This window comes from Tamandua tetradactyla, chromosome 9, assembly GCF_023851605.1.
Source record: "Tamandua tetradactyla isolate mTamTet1 chromosome 9, mTamTet1.pri, whole genome shotgun sequence".
In the NCBI taxonomy this organism is placed as follows: Eukaryota; Metazoa; Chordata; class Mammalia; order Pilosa; family Myrmecophagidae; genus Tamandua; species Tamandua tetradactyla.
Window position 1 is genome coordinate 44,335,208 of NC_135335.1, and position 25,184 is coordinate 44,360,391.

General features: G+C 36.1%; 1 protein-coding gene across 1 annotated transcript in view; it reads right to left on the reverse strand.

The window, feature by feature from the left end:
* Positions 1–25,184, reverse strand: part of ARL8B (ARF like GTPase 8B) — an 86,922-nt gene that overhangs the window by 20,516 nt on the left and 41,222 nt on the right. Inside the window, exon 2 of the mRNA XM_077116683.1 lies at positions 865–945. Within this exon, the coding sequence (XP_076972798.1) occupies positions 865–945 (81 nt within the window). The remainder of the gene's footprint in view (positions 1–864; positions 946–25,184) is intronic.

Genomic DNA, 25,184 nt, shown 5'->3' on the forward strand with positions numbered 1-25,184 from the left:
TTCTTTTTCCGTCAGCCCTGCCCACTCAGTGCAGGGGCAAAAACCAGCAACTCAGCTTTTAGTTGAGGTTCTGCTGAGCTAGGGAACTATTTTTAGTAGTCAGAATTTGTTAATTAATTCCACAACTGGAGCTTGATTGCATTCAGCCTCTGCTGCTGGTAAAGTCTCTTTCCTTTCCTGTCTGGGAAGCAGCCTGTGGAAGAGGGGTGCTGGCCACCGCAGTTTGGGGAACTCACGATTCTGGGTGGCCTTGCAGCCAGTCCAGCTGGTCCAGACTGGGGTATGCTGTGTGTCCGGTCCCTGATGTGGCCCCAGCGGTTGTTCTGTACTGTTCCTCGTTATTTACTAGCTGCTCTGGAGGACGAACTAAATCCCACACCTCACTAGGCTGCCATCTTGGCCCACTCTCACCTTTACTTTCTTTTCCTATTTTTTAATTGCCAATTTTAGGGCTTCAATCTAAAGGAGGAAAAACCTGGATTGCAGTATTTGCTACCACAAATACAATAAATGTTAAATTACCAATATTATATATAATTAGTTTTAACATATAATATATAAAATAATGTAGTAGTACATTCCAAATACTTTTGAGGTTGGGAGTCATATATTGCAGGAACATCTAAATTCCAAATACTGCTCCTGTGTACCCATATGCTAAGCTTTATACAGACCACCTGTAACACTTCAACTCATACTTTCTGACCTATTAGAGAAACAAAATGCAATTGATTTATACTCTTTTGAAACACACCCATTTATTAGTTAAGAACTGCAAATACACAAAAACAAAAAAAGGAACAGAAAAATTTCTAGCCGTATATGCTAATCAACTTAAATCAAAAAGGTAAGAAGCCAACATACCTTTATTGTGACGTTACCTTTAGTTACTTTCCTCATGTTGAAGCCCACTGTGGGTATCATATCTTCACTGAATTGACCTGACTGAACAAAATAAAATATCTGAAGTTAGACTAATATAAAGAGACATAGCAGTGCATAATCTTCCAAAATTAACATTACATTTTTACTCTAAAAACTTTAGTAAATAGTTTTCAGTGGCCAAAGAAATCAGCTTGGAAAAAAAACATTCCTTATAATCATAATTCTTAAAGAATGTACTATTTTGTTCTTACAAAAATATTCTCCCACTGTAAAAATATATCTTTGAAAATAAGATAATTTCTAAATTATTTCTTCAAGTTAAAAAGAAACTTTGCATATTTATATGAAAATTTATAAATTCTATAACTTATATACTTGCACACACACAAAGGAGAAGAAAACCAGAACTAAAACCTTCAAGTTTTCCATTTTTTAACCTTTAAATTATTTTGAAACTAAATTTAAAATAATTGAATAGGTTTTTTCAGTGTCTTTCACTAAGCTTGACATATGTTTTGTCATATAAAAGTTCTTTGTTTTATCTAATCCTCTTTTCAGTTTTTGACGATGTCAATAAAACTGAAATTCAGTATTTTCCTATAGTTTCTAATAGTTATTTGTATGACTTTTTCACATTTGGAATATTCAATCTATCTGGAATCTGTTTTATTATTTAATGAAACAAAGTTTCTTTTTTCCAAATGGATAACCAATAATCATCCCACCACTAATTTAAAAATCTACCCCTTCCCACCTAATTTGAAGTGATATTCCAAACTTCATACATAGATGGCTCTATATATGAGACCTCAATTTTTTTCTATTAGTCTATTTCTAAATCAGGACTACATGAATTACTGTAATTCACATTATGCATTATTCTATGTAGCAGATCAAGAATTGACAATGTTTTCAAAATTATACTGACTCATCTCCTACATTCCAGATAAACTTTAGAATTAAAAAAAATTATGTTAAAATATTGGCTGGAGTCTTAAATAGATGAATTTGAGAAGAACTAGCCTTTTTAAAGTCTTGATATTTAAGCAATATCAAAGCCTCCCCTTCCAGGCTCATGGTTTGTCCATTCAATCATTCAAATCGTTTATACCCATAAATAAAGCATCATAATTCTAACAGGCCTTACGTATTTCTTGTCATATTCTTTATTTTGATTGCCATTACGAAGTATATGTAATAAATCACAGTTAATACTGATTTTATATATTTATATTCTAGCCACCTTACCAAATTAATTTCTCAGTTGACCTGACACTAGTTTTAGGCAAAAAGCAGCATTATTAAGTATTTCAGCAAGAGACTGGTTAAACCCAATGCAAGGCCTTAACAATGGTTGATTGTGTGCTGGACCTTATTAGCTACAATGTATACCATAACTGTCTACTAGTCCTCAGCACAGTACAATGCATACCATAACTGTCCACAAGTCCTGAGCGTACTCAATTCCATTTTTACAAGTTAATTCCCACAGTGTAACTCCAAAAGTTCTACAGCTTTATGTTCCCTGTTCAGTGGCATTTTACCTGATTTCAGAAAACTGTTAATACAACCATTATCACTACTTTCAATTACATTTCACACTATAATTCTCAGAACATTCACATGCATGATTTAGTTTAGTTCTCACACTAGTCATGGTATATGGAAAGGCAATTATCATGAACATTTTATAGAGCAGAGAATAAACTCCCCAGGTCACACAGTTCAATAGTGGCTGATTATATTGTTCTTAAAGATTTTCACTAAAATTATATTTGTTGTAAGAAGTTTTAATTAACCTCTGGGGAGAGATCTATATGAAAGAATGCCTCATGTATGAGGTATCATTATGAAATAAATATATTTCAGATAATGAAACAGCTAGAAAGCAACTAAACCTTTTAGGCAACAGAACTTTTTTTAAACTACCTTACAAAGAAAGCTTTCTAAAATGCAATGCATGTTTGTCTGACTTCTCACACATAATATATATAGAACATGATTTAACACATTCTTGGTATTTCAAGGTCATTTTATCAATCGTAAAATGAGAAAACTAAATTAGACAACCCTCAAGGACCCTTCTGGCAGAAAAATTTTATGATTATGAACATCAATTATAGCACTATACCACAATAAAATGACACAAAGGGCTGCAGTATATTGGGGTTTTCCTGAACCTTCTCATCACCATTACGTCTCACTACTGACATGCTAAAAACGAATTTTCCTAATTTGGTTGCTACTGCTAATCTGCAACGGCTGAAAATTAGGTAATGAAGTTCTTGGGTTTTTATCTCAAAATATCTTGAAAACACTGAAATTATCGGGTTATAAAGGAGGGAGTACCTGGATTTTTCCATCAAGAAAATATTTAACTTTAAGGAATAGATTTTGTGAGATAAATTACTTTATTCTCCTAGAAGCATTTTCTACTTCTTTCTTGATGTCAAATCTTAATCTTCACTTTCCAAAGCTTGTGTTGAAAAAATTTACCACTCAGTTGTAAGGTTTATTCTAGATAGCTGAGAATATGTTTTCTATGCCACTGCGATGCTGCTTAACTGAGACTATTAACTTAGGAAACAGATAAAATGCTACTTAGTTGTTTATTGCTCTATTTATTTTAACAAATTTAACAAACACTTATATAACATTTCCAATGTACAAGCACTGTTTTAAGAACTTAACAAATACTTATTTATCTAATTCTTACAAAAATATTTTGAGATAAGTATCATTATCCAGTAGGAAAATGAGGCAAAAACAAATCACTGGCCCAAGGTCACATTATTCTTGAGATCTGGATAGCAGGTCACTGACTGGGGAAAGGTTAGAGAAATAAAAATATGTTTTTATGTCTGCCTTCTTAAATAGCATATGAAGCATAAACTGACTTCACTAAACAACACAAAGCTGTAATTAAGAGTAGGATGCACTGTGATTTTGTGACAAAGCTATAGTTATCATTGCATACCCTATAAGCCAAAGTTCCAAGGTAGTAGATACTCCTTGGAACTAGCTTAGTTGGGCAAATAAATCTGAAGCAAAATAAGGTGGTGAAAAAACACTGTCCTGGTAGTCAGGGGAACTTTATTACCAGCTATGCAATTTAATTAACCGCAATGCAAGTCATTTTACCTCTCCAGAATCAGCTTCCTTATCTGGAGAAAGGGATATTGAAAGATTATTTCTAAAGTCACTTCCAGCTCTAACATTTTACGTTTTTTTTTTGTTTTAGTCATAGACCTCTCATTTAAAATACAGTTAAACAGATGTCTAAAATGGTAGAAAATGTAGCTCTCTTTTTCCAAAATTCACTAGTATACCACAGGCTAAGGTAGATCTTGTTCCAGAAAGTTCTATCATTGTTAACTCTGCCATGTATAGCTTACCTATATTTGGTACTGTAGAACTCAGAAACAGGAGAGGAATTTAAAGGGAAAGGAATTTACAGGAACGAGAGGAACCAAGGTAAAAGTTAACACCAACAAAGTAGAAGGCATAAAGCAGTGAACCAATGTTAGAGAAAGTTAGTAGTATACTTGACTGAAGATACCCAAGATATAAAGATGGGCAATTATTTGGAAAGAGGTTAAGGTTCCATAGATGTACTGTATAGTGGTTGCTTTGAAACATGGTATTGAACACTGGTGAGAACACAGTAAAAGTCTCATATGTACCAGTATTTTTAAGTAAGGTGATTCTAAATTGATTAGGTTAGTTTTGTTTGTTTGTTTGTTTCATGGGCAGGCACTGGGAATCGAACCAAGGTCTCTGGCATGGCAGGCCAGAACTCTACCTGCTGAGCCACATGACCCACCCTAAGTTAGATTTTAAATGAACAAATGCAGAATCTGGGGAAATAACAATATGGGGAAAGAAATTTCTCTTTGCTTAAATTTGTCCATCTACAGTAGTAAAATCCAGTCCAATAAACTTGAAAAGACACATGAAAAAATACCTGCTTTGAAAAATTTCTCATGTCTCTTTTTCTAAGAACCTCTTTTTTTAAGGCTTTGGTTATTAAGATACTTTGTAAAGACAGAATTAAATAAGGAGCATGAAAAGCCTCATACTAGATTTCTCCTCAGCCAGAAGAAACCACTTTTCACATGCTAAGCAGAATGGTCTTTTCTTTATACAAAACACAGTGTGGCAATTATTTAATTGCCAAAATTCACACATTTGACAAGTAACAAGATATGGCCAATAAATAAATGAATTGTTTCTCTTTCACAGCACTTTTCATTTAGACAAGAAATTACTATTATCACCAATACTCATTTTTCTATTTACTAGCATTATTATGCCTCATACTTTTCTAATAAGTAGAACAACTAGTAATAATGGTGCTCTTACAATCAATCCAATTCATGAAAAAGAGAATGACAGTATTCAGATGATTTATCTAGGAGAAGTTTGATGAGGAACAGGATATTTTCATGTGTATCCCCACAAATTGCTCATTAGTTGCAAGAGGGAAAAACTATTAAATATATACAATGGAGTAATCAGACAACACTATGAATGGGTGATCATAAGCACGGCTATGAGGCAGTCATGGACATCATATAACTACAGATGTTATACCACAGAATGACACATTATCCCAAATGTAGCATTCCAGCTAAAAATGCACAACCTGAATCTAATCACAAGGAAAAATCTAATCACAAGCCCAAAATGAGGAATATTTTATTAAAAGAGGGAGGCAGGGACTGCAGTCTTCAAAAATGTCAATGTTGTAAAAGACAAAAAAAGAAATGCTGTAAAAATATTTCAGAGTAAAGAAGGTTAACGAGAAATGACAATTAAATGTAATACCTGACCCTAGACTGGATCCTGATATGGGTTTAGTGTGCAGACTATATAAAGAAATCCTACAACTCAACAGCAGAAAGACAAACAACCCAATTAAAAATGGGAAAAAGGCTTGAATAAACTTTTATCCTAAAGATGTTATACACTGGTCAATAAGCACATGAAAAGATACATAACATCACTAATCATCAGGGAGAAGCAAATCAAACCCATGAAATGCCACTTCACACATTGTAGTATATAATTATTAATATATATATATATATATATATATATATATATTTAACAAGTTTTGTCAAGAATGTGGTGAAACTGGAACCCTTATACCTTGGTTAGTGGTACTGTAAAATGGTGTAGCTGCTACAGAAATCAGTTCGATAGTTCAGAAAGTTGAACACAGAATTACCATATGACATGGCAATCCTACTTCTAGATATACAGCCAAAAGAACTGAAAGCAAGGACTCACATGAGATATATATGTTCACCAATGTTCTTAACAGTATTATTCAATAGCCACAAGGTAGAAGCAACCAAGTGTCTATTAACAAGCAAAATGTGGTGTCCACATACAATAGAGTATTATTTAGCCATAAAAAGGAAAGAAGTTCTAACATATGCTACCACATGGATGAACCTTGAAGACATCATGTTGAGTGATGAGGGGGAGAAGGGAATGGGGAATTATTATTATTATTATTATTATTATTATTATTATTTGGTTTCTAGTTGTTTTTTTTTTTAAACATAACATCCAAACACAAATATTCTTACCATATAATCATTCCATTCTTGGTATATAATCAATAACTCACAATATCATCACATAGTTGTATATTCATCACCGTGATCATGTCTTAGAACATTTGTATCAATTCAGAAAAAGAAAAAAGAAAAAAAAAACTCATACATACCATACTCTTTACCCCTTCCTCTCATTGACTGCTAGTATTTCCATCTACCCAATATATTTTAGCCTTTGTTTCCCCTATTTTTTCCTATACCCTTACCACTACCACTCCCTTTCATTGATCACTAGCATTTCAATCTACTAAATTTATTTTAACATTTGTTCCCCTATTATTTATTTATTTTTAAACCATAAGTTTTACTCATTTGTCCATACCGTAGATAAAAGGCACATCAGACAGAAGGTTTTCATAATCACACAGTCACATCGCAAAAGCTGTATCATTATACAATCATCTTCAAGAAACATGGCTACTGGAATACAGCTCTACATTTTCAGGCACATCCCTACAGCCTCTCCAATATACCTTAACTAAAAAGATGATGTCTATATAATGCGTAAGAATAACCTCCAAAACAACCTCTCAACTCTGTTTGAAATCTCTCAGCCATTGACACTTTATTTTGTCTCATTTGTCTCTTCCCCTTTTGGTCAAGAAGGTTTTCTCAATCCCTTGATGCTGAGTCCCAGTTCATTCTAGGATTTCTGTACCATGTTGCCAGGAAGTTTTACACCCCTGGGAGTCACGTCCCACATAGAGAGGGGGGGTGGGCAATGAACTTGCTTGTCACGTTGGCTCAAAGACAGAGGCCACATCTGAGCAACAAAAGAGGTTCTCTGGGGGTGACTTTCAGGTCCAATTTTAAGTAAGCTTAGCTTATCCTTTACAGGGATAAGTTTCATATGAACAAACCAGGAATGGGGAATTATTGCTTAATGAGTGTGGAGTTCTGTTTGAGGTGATGAAAAAGTTTTGGTAACAAATGTTGGTGATGGTAGTAAAATAGGTTGAGTGTAATTAATTCCACTGAATTGTACACTAAATCTTTTTCCTTCTAAGATTGGTGTCCCATTTCCCAAAAACTCTACGTCTGTGGCAAAGACTATTCTAAAGTATCTATTCAGGGTTTACGCCCATATTTATCAACAGCACTTTGATTTTGTGATGCAGCTCCAAGAGAAGGACCACCTCAATACCTCCTTTAAATACTTTATTTATTTTGTTCAGGAGTTTGATCTGATTAAAAGGCATGAGTTGGCACCTCTTCAGGAAGCTTTGGTCAAATGTGGAACCAGTCAGCTGTTTCAGAGAAAGCCAGGACTGGACATGGAATTATCCAGGAAAGATCTGTGCAAACTCCTTATGTCTGATGGGCATGATCTGAGGCTACTGCATAGAAAGCCAACAAGAATGTTGCTGGGATCTGTATAAAGAGAACCACTGCCAGTCGGGACTGAGAGGGACAGAGAAGGAACACAGTGGAGGAAAATTAATCTCGAAGGCAGAACAATGAAACCCGAGGTCTGAAGCCAAGAAGCCTTGCACCAGGAGAGTGGTCCACTCACACCCAAGCACATGGAGAGGGTGAGTTTGCCCCAAAGGCAGAGGATGGCCTTCCACCTTGTTGCAGCAGTACAGCTGTGCTACCTGAGGTCTTGGAGAGGGTGGAGCACATTCCTTGGAGCTTGGGGAGAGCCTGGCTGCCCACATGGAGGGGTTGAGCGTGTGTCCAGGAGATGGCAGAGATCCCAGGTATGCCCCCAATGCTTGGAGAGGGTAGAGCTGAGAAAAAGGTGGTCTCCCCAATGTCCCCCAAGGTTGCGTTCGGAGAGAGGTGGGCCGCTGCGTAGGCCCTTGGGAAGGGTGGGACTGCCACTTCCTAAAACCTAGAAAATAAATGACTCTCAGACTTTGAAATCTAATGGAGCTTGCCCTGCAGGTTTTCAAAACTGCTTGGGTCCAGTGACCTCTGTGTTCCTTCCTGCCTATGAAAACAGGTACATGTATCCTATGACTGTTCCTCCTTCGTATGCTGGTAGCAAATAACCTGTTTGAGTTTCACAGGTCCAGAGCCAGAGGAGGATTTTGTCTTAGAATAGACCATGCCTGTAACTAACTCTGATGATGCTTTGTAGTGGTTTTAACCTTGTATTGTATTTGTAATGTTACTGAAATGGTTTGAGGTTCTCTGATGTTGTTATGGAATGAATGTCTTTTTTTTTTTTCCACTTAGACGGGTACCAGGGAATCAAACCAAGGTCTCTGGCATGGCAGGTAAGAATTCTGCCACTGTGCCACTGTCACACCACCCAGAATGAATGTATTTTGTATTTGGGAAAACATGTCATTTTTCAGGGTCCAGAGAGTAGAATATGCTGGTTTTAAAGGATTTACGTATCCTAGAAAAGCCATGTTTTAATCCTAATTCCATTTTGAAAAGACAGCCATTTCTTCTAATCTCTATTCAGCACCATATGTTGAAAACTTTAGATTATCTCCATGGAGCTGTGAATCAATCAAGTGTGGGTATTAAACTTCATTAGGTAGAGACATGTCTCCACCCATTCCAGGTGGGTCTTGATTAGTTTACCAAGATCCTATAAAAGAGGAGACATTTTTCGGAGAGAATGCCTTTTGAGAACGATGAGAAAGCCACAGCAGAGCCAAGCAGAGCCTCGAGGTCGAGAGAAGCACAGAGTACACCAGCCAGCGACCTTTGGAGATTCTGAGAGCAGCGGATGACAGAATGCTGTAGAACCACAAAGTACAGAGTCCACCAGGCAGCAACTTTTGGAGATGAAGAAGCAAAGTGCCTCCTGGGGAGCTGGAGAGGAAGCTAGCAGATGAGGCCGTGTTCGCCGTGTGCCTTTCCACTGGACAGAGAAACTCTAAACTTCATCAGCCTTCTTGAATCTAGGTATCTTTCCCTGGATGCCTTGGATTGGACATTTCAATAGCCTTACTTTAACTGGAACATTTATACAGCCTAAAAACTGTTCACTTGCAACTTATTAAATTTCCTTTTCTAAAAGCCATTCTGTTTCTGGTATATTGCATTCCAGCAGCTAGAAAACTAGAACAAGTATCAGTGGGCAGATGATATTAATACTGAAAGGCCAATCAAATGTTCTCCTCCAAAATACATTGAATACTTGATGACGTGGGTTCATGATCAGCTTGATGATGAAACTCTTTTTCCTTCTAAGATTAGTGTCCCATTTCCCAAAAACTTTATGTGTGTGGCAAAGACTATTTTAAAATATCCATTCAGGGTTTACGCCCAAATTTATAACCAGCACTTCGATTCTGTGATGCAGCTGCAGGAGGAGGCTCACCTCGGTACCTTCTTTAAGCATTCGACTTATTTTGTTCAGGAGTTTAATCTGATTGAAAGGAGTGAGTTGGTCCCTCTTCAAGAATTAATTGAGAAGCTTGGATTGAAAGATAGAAATGTTTATTGTAAAACATCATTCCCTCTTGCTTCATCTACTGCTAGAGCTATCTCTTTGCTATCTGTTATAGACTAGTAATACAAACTTTAAGAAAACAGGATTAAAAAGGTACCCATTGTCTGTATCTATAGATAAAATTGTCCCAAAGGGAGGGTGGCCTCATAGCTCCAGAGTGAGACACTTGGTATGGCCCACTCTGACCCCCTATGTGACCACATCTCTGGTTGTCCAGTGGGCTTTCTTGGTTGTAGTATACAATGACTGACCTAGAGTTTATTAATATGCCTATTATTCTTTGCTGAAGAAAATGGATGAATCTGTTTCAGATGACAATATAATGGATACTAAGAATTTTCATCTATAATTTATTAATGTTTCCAAAACAAATTCCTAACAACAGATCACTTTTATTTCACTTCTGTTTTACAAACACAAAAGGCATTTTTATTAAGTTTCCTTAACATTTAGAACATTTGTGTCACTTCGGATAACCTTTTAATTTCAACTTTGTATGCTAGTGTTTTCATAGATAAGAATATGTATTTGTATATATATTTTTATAAAACTTTTTATTGCAGTTTAAATCCTCATATAGCATATGGGAGCAATCAAAGTTATATCTAAAGTGATTTTTATTTTTTAATCTTTATTTGGGATTTATTAATAAATAAACCTATCTAAATTGTTAGGAGCTGCGCCAGTTTGAATCTGTTGTGTACCCTAGAAAAGCCAAGCCCTTTAATTCTCACTCAATATTGTTGAATGGGAGCATTTTTATTGTGTCCATAGAGATTTGACCCCCCAATATTGGGTGGTAACTTCTGATTAGAATGGTAACCCCATTCAAGGTGGGGTTGCTTACTGGAGCCCTTTAAGAGGGAACTATTTAGAAAAAGCTTTAGAGCCCACACAGCCAGAGACCTTTGGAGATTAAGAAGGAAAACACCCCCAAGGAACTTCATGAAACAAGAAACCTGGAGAGAAAGCAAGCAGACTTCACTATTGCTCTTCCAACTGAGAGAGAAACCCAAAACTTCACTGGCCTTTCTTGAGTGAAAGTAACCTCTTGTTGGTGCCTTAATTTGGACATTTTCACGGTCTTAGAACTGTAAAGTCGCAACTTAATAAATTCCTCTTTTAAAATCCGTTCAGTTTCTGGTATATCACATTCCAGCAGCTTACAAACTAGAAGATGAGCCTATGTGCACGTCAAGAATATTTTTTTAAGCCTCCTAAGGATGATCCTGCAGATTTTTATTTTTAAATGCTTCATTCAAATTAATTTTAACATACATAGCTTTGAGTTAAGACGACGAAAACTTCCTAAATTAGGACAAACTTAGGACTCAAAGCCACTATTTTAATTCATGTGGATTTTCAACCCCCTTGAAATTCTGGGCAGAGGAATGAAAGTACTCAGAGTACTTGACTTATTTTGTTTTGAATTTCCTTAAACAAGAATAGAAAAACTTTCATATGTTTTTATTGTGACTTGAGACTTAGTTAAGAGTGATGTAGAAACGCACAAACGTTATCCCAATAAGGATAACTTAAGGAAAACCACAATAAAAATTATGAACATGTAAACATTTTATAACACAGCTAAAGGCTGAGTGTGCTCTTCCTAATCTTTAACATGTGTATGTTTAAAGGAGACAAAAACAGGAGGAATAAATAAAAAAACAATCTTCATTCTGCTAATATTAAAAGAATGGACTGAGTCCCTTTGGACGTTTTATCCTGTTTTAATTGTTTTCGTATCAAAACTTGAATTTCTTTTTTAACTTTTGGGATTAAAAAAAATTCCCCTTTAATAAGGAAAACATCTATTTTTCATTTGGTTTTTAGGATTTAGTAAACTCTATCTGGCTGTTAAAAAAATGTATTGAGGCACAATAAGTATACTGGAAGAGCTGCCAAAATGGCAAAACTTCAGTTTCATCACCATTCTGTTTTTGCAAAGTACTTAACAAACTATCTTGATTAGTTTTTTAAAAAAAGTATTATTCCATTAAACTATAAGGAAAGAACTGTTTAGAAATTCCATTTTTTATAACTCAATTTCAATAAATTCCTAATTATTTACAGAATTTTAAAGGAATAAAACCTTTCATTTAATTTAGGCTTAAACCTTACATTTTTGCTTGAAGAGTTAGAGTGGGATGATCACTTATGATAAAAAGAGGAAAGCCCTGCAAGAATCATTTCATATACAATGACTTAAGCTCATCCACAGGTCCCTAGAAACCTTTCTTTATGTTTATGCTGAACACTTTTTTTTTTAAGGCTACAAGGAATGAACTTATGTTTCTCAACTAGGGTTATATTTTCATCATCATTTCTAATATTTTCAAGTATTCTCAAACAAAAGTGGGGTCACACTTTTCCCCATTTATTTTTGGTGATAGAAATCCTCCTCTCATGACTAGCCCCTTAATGAAACAAAAATGGCCACATACTAGAATAGTAATAAAGGCAACTTGATATAAATTAAAAGTTTGTGTGCTGGTTTGAAATGATGTATGTCCCCTAGAAAAGCCATGTTTTAATCGAAATTCCATTTCATAAACGTAGAATAATCCCTATTCAATACTGTAAGTTTGAAACTGTAATTACTGAAAACTGTAATCACTGTGTCACTGAAAATCACTTTACACTGAAAGCGTAAAGCACTGGATGATGTGCTTTAGTCAAGAGTGGTGGTTAAGCTGGATCAGGTGATGACATGTCTCCACCCATTTGGGTGGGTCTTGAGAAGTTTCTGGAGTCCTATAAAAAAGAGGAAACACTTTGGAGATGAGAGAGATTCAGAGAGAGCAGAGCAGAATGACATAACCACAAGAAGCAGAGTCCACCAGCCAGCAACTTTTGGAGATGAAGAAGGAAAATGTCTCCCAGGGAGCTTCATGAAACAGGAACCCAGGAAAAGAAGCTAGAAGATGATGCCATGTTCGCCATGTGCCCTTCCAGATGAGAGAGGAACCCTGACCATGTTCACCATGTGCCTTTCTAGTTGAAAGAGAAACTATGACTGTGTTCACCACATGCCTTCTCACTTGAGAGAGAAACCCTGAACTTCATCGGCCTTCTTGAACCAAGGTATCTTTCCCTGGATGCCTTAGATTGGACATTTCTACAGATTTGCTTTAATTGGGACATTTTCTCAGACTGAGAACTATAAACTAGCAACTTATTAAATTCCCCTTTTTAAAAGCCATTCCGTTTCTGGTATATTGCATTCCAGCAGTTAGCAAACTAGCACAGCTGGTAATCTGAGACTCGGACTTTTTTTTTTTTTTAATAAAAACATTATTACCATGTTCTTGAAAGTCTCCCTGGCGGTGTGGGAGATGACTCCCAGGGATGAGGCTGGCCCTGGCACTGCAGGATCAGCAATGCCATCCTGATCAAAAGGGGGAAAGATATGTAGCAAATATATCAGTGGCTGAGAAAGTTCAAATGGAATTGAGAATCTACTCTGGAGGTCAATCCTATGTAAGCTTCAGTTAAACATTGCTACCTATCATAACTTGACAAACCCCAACCAAAACCACTCCTGCCAATCCTAAAGAACACCTAGGGCAATATATAAGATTCTACAAAGGTTCCATCTACTAGGGTAACTACAAAGGTTCCTTCTACTAGGGTAACTTTCCAGAAACCTACAACCTCCAGATCCTGGACCTGATAAGTCCTGAAATACAGAAAGGCCCAGCCTCTCCAAAACATCAACTAGTTCCATTCCCCTATTCCATACTATTGTCAGCCCCTTCCAAGATGAAAAAGTTAGAATGGGCATAGCCCAAAAACCCCTAAAAAGTGGGAGAAAGATCAAAGGTGATAGTGGAGGTATACAAAGAAGGTAAGGTTTAACAAGTAAGTATGAGCACCAAAATCATTATATTGACATTCCTTTTAGTCTCCAGTACCTTACAGCAGCTAGAAGTAAAAATCTAAAATTGTGGAACTGTAACCTATACCAAACTCTGAATTCTGTTCTACAACTCACTATTGGGATGTACTTTCAAATTTATTGCTTTTTTGAATATATGTCATTTTGCATAAAAAGGAAAAAAAAAGAGAAGATAGGATTCAACAAATGAGTATGACTACTGAATCATTATATTGATATTTCTTTTGGTCTCCAGTGTCTTGGAGCAGCTAGAAGAAAAAATGAAAAATTGTGGAACTATAACCCACAATTTTAATTAATCTGTTCTATAACCACTTGCTAAAATGTACTTGGAAATTTAGTGCTTTTTTGTATATGTTATATTTCACAATTAAAAAAACAAACAAACAAAAATACTATACTTCAAAATGTTAAAAAAAAAAAAAAAAGCATTACCATGTTCTTAACCAACAATGCAGCTAAATACTAGTATTAGTATTATTTGTTTCTATTCAAAGCCAGGGATGGAGGGCAGGAGGAGGCTTAGAGGAAAGGGAAAGAATGGAAGAAGGCAGGCGTCTTCCTGAATTGGCTGGAAAGTCAACAACCAATAAAAGCTGGAAGAAATCAGACTTTGGGGCCTCTCACTTTTCATTTATCTCCCAGTGCTGTCCCCAACACCCCTCCCTGGGGCTCCTTGTTCCCCAACATTTACTCCCCTACCCTCTCCTCATCAGAAGCATTCTCCTCTCAGTGTCTGTGATCTCTGCTCCCCATAACTCCTTACAATCATGGGGTGGAGAGTATTCACTAAATCATGCAGTTAATTCTATGGTGCTTTAATTTTCAGGTTTCTCTCTTCTGTTTAAATCTTAGACAATGATGTGATGATTTTTATTTAAATACTGGAATTTCCTTGTACCAAAGTTTCGTATTGACAACCAAGTATATCCTTTATTTCCTCCTCAGAGTGTGAACAAATTAGTTTTAGAAGGCTGTCATCTAACAAAGCATTTCATACTAAGCTTGTAGAGCCCTGGCTCATGTACCTGCTTACTCAAGAAATGAAAATCTCTTCACCATAACTTTGTTAACAAAAAAGGGAAAGTTTTTCTAGTACTGCAGAGGTAAGAGCAACAATCCTGGAGATGATTTTAATTTTCGCAGATACAGTTGAGGTTTCCTGTTGGCCTTCTCTCTAAGCAATGAGGTTATACAGGTACTGGAATAACCAGTACCTGTATAACCTCTCAAACATAATATCATCACCTTGTAAGCATAAACAAACCAGGCCCAAAGAGTGTAACTCCCAGAAATTTGTTTCTAAGCAGCCCCAGTCCTGGTGCTAGTGCTATCCTGTTTTGTGAAATTGGCTGTCTCCTGTCAGCCTGGACACCAAACACTGAGCACCTTCTACAGGGATGTTATTTTTCTTGACATTCAGTTCAGTGAGTGGATTCAATCACTACTGCTGTAGAATTCTGGCAAAGAAGGGAAATAGCAGTTCTTTTCAGTCTTCCTGTGTTTTAGATTAGATTTTTATACTTCAGATTATAAAAGACTTGAAGTTGTAGAGATGATATTACATATGGTTGCAGTAATTTTATTGAAACAACTATGCTGAAATTCATTTTCGGTCATTATCAGATTCTATTCCAAAATCTCTTCACCATAACTTTCTTAATAGCAAAGGAAAAGTTTTATAAACATTCTGTTTATAAAATAGTTTGCATAAGTTGGTCTTGGTTATCATCTAAAATATTTTTTAAATGTTCTTTACATAAAAATTTACATATTTTTAAACCTTTAGAGATTTTATCTATTTTTCTAAGTCAGTTAACTGTAGTTTTTAAAAAGTATTTTGCATCTATTTTGTAACTTCATCAAAATAAAATATATTGGAAGAAATTGCTAAAAAAAAAATTTCAAGGATCACATAGTCATTTTCTCTCAGTTTCTGAACACTTTGGGCAATCTTTCCTTAAATAAGTTCACAAAACACAATGATTTGTTCTGCGTTTTATGTACAAATCTGGATTTCCTTCTAACTACAGACATAATTTCTTTCTACAAGATATTTGTTAAAAGACTTATGGTAAGAAGATTCACTGGGCAGTTAAAACTTTATTAATCTAAGAATAATGTCTCTCAAAATTCCACGGATTTGTTTTTGGCTGGGGGGGGGGCAGATTCTTCTCATTATTTTCCATAATGAATGAATTTAAGCAGCATGCAAATATGTTAAATTGCTGCTTCAGGATCCTTAGGGCCCTAATCAATTAAGTCCTCTTTTCTTTGGATGGGTCAATTCTCAAAATGGCCATCATTCCAGGATAAACTAAATTCAGACATTGTTTCTCTGAAGTTCAGGAATACCTTGGAGATACTGAGGGGGTTCAGTTCCAGACCATCACAGTAAAGCAAATACCTCAATAAAGAGAGTCATGCAACTTTTTGGTTTCCCAGTGCATTTAAAAGTTATGCCTATACTATACTCTACTAAATATGCAAGAGCATTATGTCTCAAAAAAAAAATCCAATGTACATACCTTAACTAAAATGTGACAGAGACACAAAATTAGCACATGCTTTTGGAAAAATTGTGCTGATAGACTTGCTCAACACAGGGTTGCCACAAACATTCAATTCGTAAAAAACAGTATCTGCAACGCGCAATAAAATGAGGTATGACTCTAAATAAAAAAATAAAACTTTCTTGAAAGCCGCACATGGTAGACTGAATTATGTATCCCAGAAAAATATGTTCTTAATCTTAACTTATTTCTGTGGGTACGAACCCATTGTAAATAGGACCTTTTGAAGATGCCATTTTTAATTAAGGTGTGACCAAATGAATGAGGTTAGGCCTTAATCCTATTATTGGAGGCTTTATGAAGAGAACGGAGATGACATCTCTATGTGATGGGAAAATCAAGAAACTCAAGGACTGCCAGTCAGCCAGAATGCTACTGACCCTGGGAGGAAACAAGCCTTCCAGCCTCTGAAACCATGAGCCACTAAATTCTGTTGTTTAGGCAACCCACTGTACATTTGTCTCAGAAGGCTGGAAATTAAGACACCATACAATTCCAAAATTATCCTTTCAAAACGAACATCATTCACAACATGCCCCAATAAGATCATCTAACTTTTCATAAAACACTAGACAGCAAGAAAAGGGCAACTTTAGATCTTACCATAAAGAGGCCCCCTATGTAGACTGTGGATGTCAATTTGTTTCATCTGGTATACCAACTCAAATCCACTAACAATGGCTTTGATCTGGGCTCAATGAGTGATCAATTCATCTGTGCTGTTGTCCATAAGAAGAAGTGGCTACAGCTCTCATGTTAGGTATTCATGAACTCTGGTCTAGATGTACCAACGTAGGCAAGCCGATAAAAGCTACTTCACAGGCAATCCAATGAGCAGCAACCAATTTACACAGCTGCCTTTTGTGCACACTAATATCATAAACAGATAATGAACATGTGATGTACTGATTCACAAACCTTATTACTGCTCACCCTTTTCTTCATAGAATTTATGAACCCAGAAAGCTAGCTTGCATCTGCATTTATTCATTATTTATTCAGTAAGTATTAAGCTCCTACCATGTGCTGGACATATAGCAATTAACAAGATCTTCAAGTTTCCTGCTCTAGTGGAGCTGACATTCTAGTATGCTGGGGTAGAGACGGAAGTGGGAAGGAAAAGGAGGACAGAAACTAGGAAATAAACATGAAAATATCACACAACATGTGCTATTTAAAACAGAAGAGGTAATAGAGAGTGATGGGGTGTCCAGGAAGACTTCTCTGAAGTGGTGACATTTAAGCCCCAAAAGGTACTTTAAAATCTAGACAGGACAATAAAACAGGCTAGGCAGCTCACCTAACTACTGTGTTACTTGGAAAGGATTCAGAAAATCTAGGTATGTTACTTTCAATTATATATGAATTACAGAAGATTCCAGCCTTTCTTCATCCAATGCAAAGGTGTCTTATTTACTGCCTTCTTATAGCTGCTTCTTTCAAGCACCTTTAGCTAGCTTACTTCCTCTATCATCTCAAGTGTCTACTGCTCCTTTCCCTCTGCTGTCCATCTTTCCTTACTCTCAAGAGCCACAGGAGATAGCTGTTTTTACTTCCAAACAGCTGACCTTTAAAAAATACTGTATTGTTTTCATCTCTGAGGCAAACAGACCCATTCAAATCCATAGCATTTAACTCTTATCTGCTGTATTACTGTTCCTCATAAACCACTCATGCACTGCCTCTCTGCTGTCAGAAGCTCTTGATAGCTTCTGGCCTGACAGCCACTCTTGAAATCTAAGGGTTCAGTGAATACAGCAAGCCTCTGAGGTTCAGTGTTTAAACTGCCAGGAGTTTTGTTTTCCTTTTTTTTAAGTTTATGGTAATCCAGGTAAGAAATCAGGTTTGCATTGGGGAGCGGGGACAAATAGTGGTGAGTGGAGGTTTTACTTACACTGTCAGAAAATACAACACCCCAAACAGTAGCATTGAGGATTTTAAAATACTTCTTCAACGGAACCATTATACTGATGAAAAGCTTCATTAAGATTTCTCATAGGCTACAAAAATGGAAAATAATAAATGAAAAATCTTTAGATGAAAAATTTTTATAAAACATAATGGCACAGGAAATTCTCCAATTATTAATTAAATGCCTGACTGTCATTTCAATTCAACTCATTTGAAGCAACTAATACTTATTGCATTCTAATACCAAAGAGCTATTTTGCAGTAACCTCCTTTAAAAAGACAACTCTTGGGATTAAAATGTTCTCCAATCCACAACTTCAATTAGGAACCTGAAAATTCTCATTTCTGCTAACCTATATTCCTAAAGAAAATTCATTTCAAATGGGCCTACTATTGCACTATACCTTTCATTAACCACACTCTAATCATGGTTTTGAGTCTTTTTTTAATTTAAGAAAACAAACAATACACTTAGAACCACCAAAAATGGATATCTTACTTAGCTTAACCACAGGCATATTTAAATAAAGTATCCATATAATCATTTGTAAAGCCTGCGTTTGTGTAGTGAGGCAACTAGGAAATTAAGGCAACAAGGAAAAAATCTACAAATTCAGATAGCAAAGTTCTTAAATTCTAAGTATTAATCATTAATTTAGATACCATTTGATCAGCTGTTAAAACTGTGAATGTGGGCGGGCCATGGTGGCTCAGAAAGCAAAGTTCTCACCTGCCATGCTGAAAGACCCGAGCGGGTTCGATTCCCAGTGCCTGCCATCACTCCTTTTCTGGAGTGATGCAAATGTTCTAAAAATGATCATGGTAATGAATACACAACTACGTGACAATATTGTGAGCTACTGATTGTATACTATGTATGGACTGAACACTTATGAAGATTTCTCAATAAAAATATTTAAAAAAAAATAAGGACAAAAATAAATAATGGGGGGGTTAAGGGGTAAAAAAATAAAGTGGTAGATTGTAATACTAGTAATCAATGAGACGGAGGGTTAAGGGGTATGGGATGCGTGGGTTTTTCTTTTATCTTTTTATTTCTTTTTCTGGAGGGATGCAACTATTCTAAAAGTAATCACGGTGAGGAATACACAATTATGTGATAACACTGTGAGTCACTGATTGTATATTTTGGATGGATTGTATGGTGCGTGAAGATATCTCAAAAAATATTAAATGATAATAAAATAATAATAAAAGATAAGGTACATGTAATCCACCTGTCCTTTCCATTGAATGTACCTAAAAACTCTGGATAGAATGCATGGAGCAGCTTATCTGAAAAGTTAATCATAGTAGGCAAATCACAGAAGGAATCCAGAATTTAAAGCACAATCAACTGGCACTGAGATTCCTACATTCGTTGTTGTTCATGTTTCTTCCTGACTTCCCAGCCTAGATTCAAAGACAGCTCAATTCCCAGAAATGTGCACCAGGTGTGAAAAAGCTCCAAGAAAGCCTTCACTTTCTAGACTGGAGTGGGAGGGAATATTGGAGCTGTACAGTGGGGAGGTGAAAGATAAAGGATAGAGGGTGGAAGCAATCCCCTTCCTCTCCTTGCCTGTCCCAGTGCCAGGCAAAACTAAGCCCCAAAGCTGTACGCAGCTATGGTAGGGATGTCCAGGAAGCCACCTACAAAGAGAAGAAACCTCTCTGACCAGATGAACTGTGGTCCCAAAGATGCCATTTGGGGGGTGGGATGTACAGGAGTCCGTATCTCTATTCTCCTGCCTCTTGTCTCCAGAAGCAGATTCAGTCAAGCAAAGGGAATACAAGAACTGGCAAACTAAAGGGTCGATTTCTACCCGGATGAACGCATTTCTGGTTTACTATGAACCAGATATATCAGGAGGATTTGGGAGGAAAGAAATGGAGCAAGAGATCCCATAGTATTATACATGAATTACTGAGCTCATTTCCAAATCTGACCATAAGCAGTAAATCAAACACTTTAGAAAATGAAACAATAGACCATCACTGAGGTTCCCAGCTGATGCCCAGGGTGGTGTAGAAGCAGGAACGATACAAATAGCACTAAAGAGGTTTTGAAAACTGAACTGATATTAGAACTAAGGCTCGTCAGATCTTGTAGCCTGAATCTAACTGGGTCAACTGCCTGATAAAAGAAAATCCATGTTCTCCAAAGAATTTAAACAAAACTCAGACTCTCATAGCATTCACAGGGTTCAAAATAATTTAGGATATGAAAAACACAAGAAAATTTCAACAACTAGCAAGGAAGTTGTCAACACTGAGATGACCCATATGTTGGAACTATGGGACAAAAATGAGTTATAACCATACTCCAAGAAGTATGGACAAACACTCTTGAAATTAATGGAATAAAATCTCAGGAGGAAAATAAAAGTTACAAAATAGGGCCACATGGAAATCCTGGAACCAAACAAATACTGTAACCAAATTAAAATACACCTCACTGGATAGGCTTAGTAGCATAATGAAGATGACAGAGAAGAGTCAATGAACTTGAGGATATATCAATAGAAATTATCTAAGCTAAACAAAGAGAGAGAGGGGGGGAAAAAATGAACAGAGCCTCAAGGATCTGTAGGAGAAAATAAAACATATCTAACATTTATATCATTGGTGTCGTAAAAGAAGAGTAAGAAAGACTCGTGCAAACAATGTGATTGTGTGATTGTGAAAACCTTGCGTGTGATGCTCCTTTTATCTACCTTATCACAGATGAGTAAAACATATGGAATAAAAATAAATAATAGGGGGAACAAATGTTAAAATAAGTTTAGTAGATTGAAATGCTGGTGATCAATGAAAGGGAGGGGTAAGGGGTATGGTATGTATGAATTTTCTTCTGCTGCCTTTTTATTTCTTTTTCTCAATTGATGCAAATAAGTTCTAAGAAATTATCATGATGATGAATATACAACTATGTCATGATATTGTAAATTACTGATTACATATGATCATATGTTAAGAATGTTTGTGCTTGTTTTTTTTAATTTTTTAAAAATGCATTGAAAAAAAAAAGACTAGTGCAAAAATATATATATAAAGAAATAACAACTGAACTCTCCCAAAATTTGGTGGAAGACAAATTCATAAAGTCAAGAAGCACAACAAATCCAAAGTAGGATAAGTTCAAAGAAACCCACATCCAGATCATTATAATTAAAGTGCTAAAATTAAAGACAAATAAAAAACTTGGAAATAAGCCAGAGAAAACAATGCATTATATACTAATGACCCAAATGACTATGAATTTTTCATCAGAAACAATAAAGTCCATTTCTTAAGGGCTGAAAGACAAGGAACATTAACCTACAATTCTACATCCAGCAAAAAAATACTTTAGTAATGAGGGTGATAAAGACATTCTCAGATGAAGAAAACAAAGAATTTGGCGCCAGCAGGACTGCTCTAAAAGAATGTTAAGGATGTTCTTTAGGCATAAGAGAAATAATATCAGAAGAAAATGTGGAGGAGGTTCAGGAATGAAAGTAAAGCAACATAAATGGTAAATATTTGAGTAGATATGAGAAACTATTATCTTCCTCTTGCGGCCCTTAAAATATGTTCCATGGTTAGAAGCAAAACCAACAACAATATATGGTATGGTTTTCAATGTATGTACATGTAATACAGATGACAATTACAATACGAAGGGGAATGGTAAAGGGACCTATATGGTGGTAAGATTTCTATATTCCACATGCAATGATGAAATATTAATTCTAAACAGACTGGAAGAAGTTCACTATATAGATTACAATCTCTAGAAAAACCCCTAAGAAATTACAGAGAATAGTCAAAACACCAATACACAAATTAAAACCGAATTTTAAAAATCACACAGTTACCAAAAAGAAAGCAAGAAAGGGAAACGGGAACAAAAAAATAAAGGGTATGAACAGAAAATATAGTAAAATGGTAGAACTAAATCCAAAAATATAAACAATTACATTAAATATATATGAACGAAACACTATCTTCATTTCGTATACTGCTTAAAGCAAGTACCATGAAACAGTTTGGATTAAACAATAGGAATTCATTTGCTCATGGTTTTGAAGGCAGGAAAATGTTGAAATCAAGACGACACCAGCAATAGCAGGGCAAGATGGCAGCATAGTGAGGTGGGGAATTTAGTTCCTCCTCCACAGAGTGGCTAGTAAATAGCCAAGAACCGTATGAACAACTGTTGGGGGGACATCTGGACACAGAGCATATACCAGTATGGAATGGATGGAACAACTGAGACCCTACACAGAATCTAAATGTCCCAAGCCGCAGAGGCTGGAGCCCCTCCCCTACAGACACTAAAGGCTGGTTTCCGAGGGGAAAGGAAACAGACTTTACTAACAGCAAGGGCTTAGCTCTACCAAGCTCCAATTGCAGAATTGACAAATTCTGACTACTGAAAATAGGCCGCCAGCACAGATATAAACCTGGAATAAGCACTAAAATTTCCCGAGCTTTTGTCCTGGCAGAGAGGGGGCAGGGCTGACGATGGGGTGGGGGGGTGGAGATGACGGGACCCAGAGGCTTTCTGAGTTAGCACAAAATACTGGAAAAGAGTTGGACCCCAAGAAAAGGGGGCCAAAGAACCTGGAAACACACACAGAACCACATACCAACTCCAGCTCTGAACTGGCAATCCTGGGAAAGCTCTGAAAAGGTGTTTTTGTTTTTTGTTTTTTTACTTCTTAACATCTCAGTAGATAGAACTGCAATCACTCTTAGGCTCCATCACTGCCCCAGGCAAGGACATAATAAAGTCATGTCTGAGAGTCTACAAAGTAAATAGTCAGGCAGACGATTCCCTAAAGGGTATATCTTCCTCAAGAAAAGAAGGGTGGGGCCCAGCTCAAGTAGAGGTCTTCCTTCAGGGAATTATGGCCCCACGATCTAGAAAACAGAAGCAATCAAAGCCCAGCTACTATTACACACTCTTTCTCAACCATGCCCCTAATACCAAAAAGTCAGGCAAAGATCTTCATATACCTTGAGATATTTACTGATTTCTCTTGTAAATTTCTTCCTTGACCCACTGGTTGTTTAAGAGTGTGTTGTTGAGCCTCCACATATTTGTGAATTTTCTGGCACTCTGCCGATTATTGATTTCCAACTTCATTCCTTTATGATCTCAGAAAGTGTTTTGTATGATTTCAAGCATTTTAAATTTACTGAAATTTGCTTTGTGACCCAGTTTATGGTCTATCCTTGAGAATGATCCATGAGCACTTAGGAAAAATATGTATCCTGATGTTGTGGGGTGTAATGTTCTACAAATATCTGTTAAGTCTAGCTCATTTATTGTATTATTCAAATTCTCTGTTTCCTTATTAATCCTCTGTCTACATGTCCTGTCCATTGATGAGAGTGATGAATTGAAGTCTCCAACTATTATGGTAGATGTGTCTATTTCTCTTTTCAGTGTTTTCAGTGTTTACTGTATGTATTTTGGAGTATTCTGGTTCGGTGCATAAATATTTATGATTGTCATGTCTTTGTGCTGAATTGTTCCTTTTATTAATACATAGTATCCTTCTTTGTCTCTTTTAACTATTTTACATTTGAAGTCTAATTTGTTGGATATTAGTATAGCTACTCCTGCTCTTTTCTGATTGTTATTTGCATGAAATATCTTTTCCCAATCTTTCACTTTCAACCTATATTTATCTTTGGATCTAAGATGTGTTTCCTGTAGACAGCATATAGATGGGTCCTGTTTTTTAATCCATTCTGCCAGTCTGTGTCTTTTGATTGGGGAGTTCAATCCATTAACATTTAGTGTTATTACTGCACAGGCAGTACTTTCTTCTACCATTTTGCCTTTTGAACTTTATATATCATATATAATTTTCCCTTTTTTTTTTTTTTTACCTTTTCTCATAGTCTTCCTTTCTACACTCTTCTCCACACCTCTCTCTTCTGTCTTTTCGTATCTGTCTCTAGTGCTCCCTTTAGTATTTCTTACAGAGGTGGACTCCTGGTCACAAATTCTCTCAGTGATTTTTTTGTCTGAAAATGTTTTAATTTCTCCCTCATTTTTGAAGGACAATTTTAATGGATATAGAATTCTCGGTTAGCAGTTTTTCTCTTTTAGTAATTTAAATGAGTCATCCCACTGTCTTCTTGCCTCCATGATTTCTGCAGAGAAATCTATGCCTAGTCTTATTGGGCTTCCCTTTATATGATGGATTGCTTTGCCCTTGCTGCTTTCAAGATTCTCTCTTTCTCTTTGACCTCTGACATTCTGATTAGTAAGTGTCTTGGAGTACATCTATTTGGATCTATTCTCTCTGGGGTATGCTGCACTTCTTGGATCTGTAATTTTAAGTCTTTAAAAAGAGTTGGGAAATTTTCAGTGATAATTTCCTCCATTAGTTTTTCTCCTCCTTTTCCCTTCTCTTCTCCTTCTGGGACACTCGTGCTTCATATTGTCATTCAATTCCCTGAGTCCCTGCATATATTTTTCTTTTTCTTGTCAGATTTCAGATGTTCAGTCCTCCGGTTCACTAATCTGATCTTCTCCCTCTCAAAATCTGACACTGTAGGTTTCCATTGTTTTTTTCATCTCTTCTACTGTAACTTTCATTCCCATAAGTTCTGTGATTTGTTTTTTCAGACTTTCAATTTCTTCTTTTTGTTCATTCGTTGCCTGCTTTATATTCTCCCTTAATTCATTGATTTGGTTTTTCATGAGGTTTTCCATGTTTGTTCATATATTCTGAATTAATTGTTTCAACTCCTGTACCTCATTTGAATTGTTGGTTTGTTCCTCTGACTGGGCCATATCTTCAATTTTCCTAGTGTGATCTGTTATTTTTTTGCTGGCGTCTAGGCATTTAATTACCTTAATTACTTTATTCTGA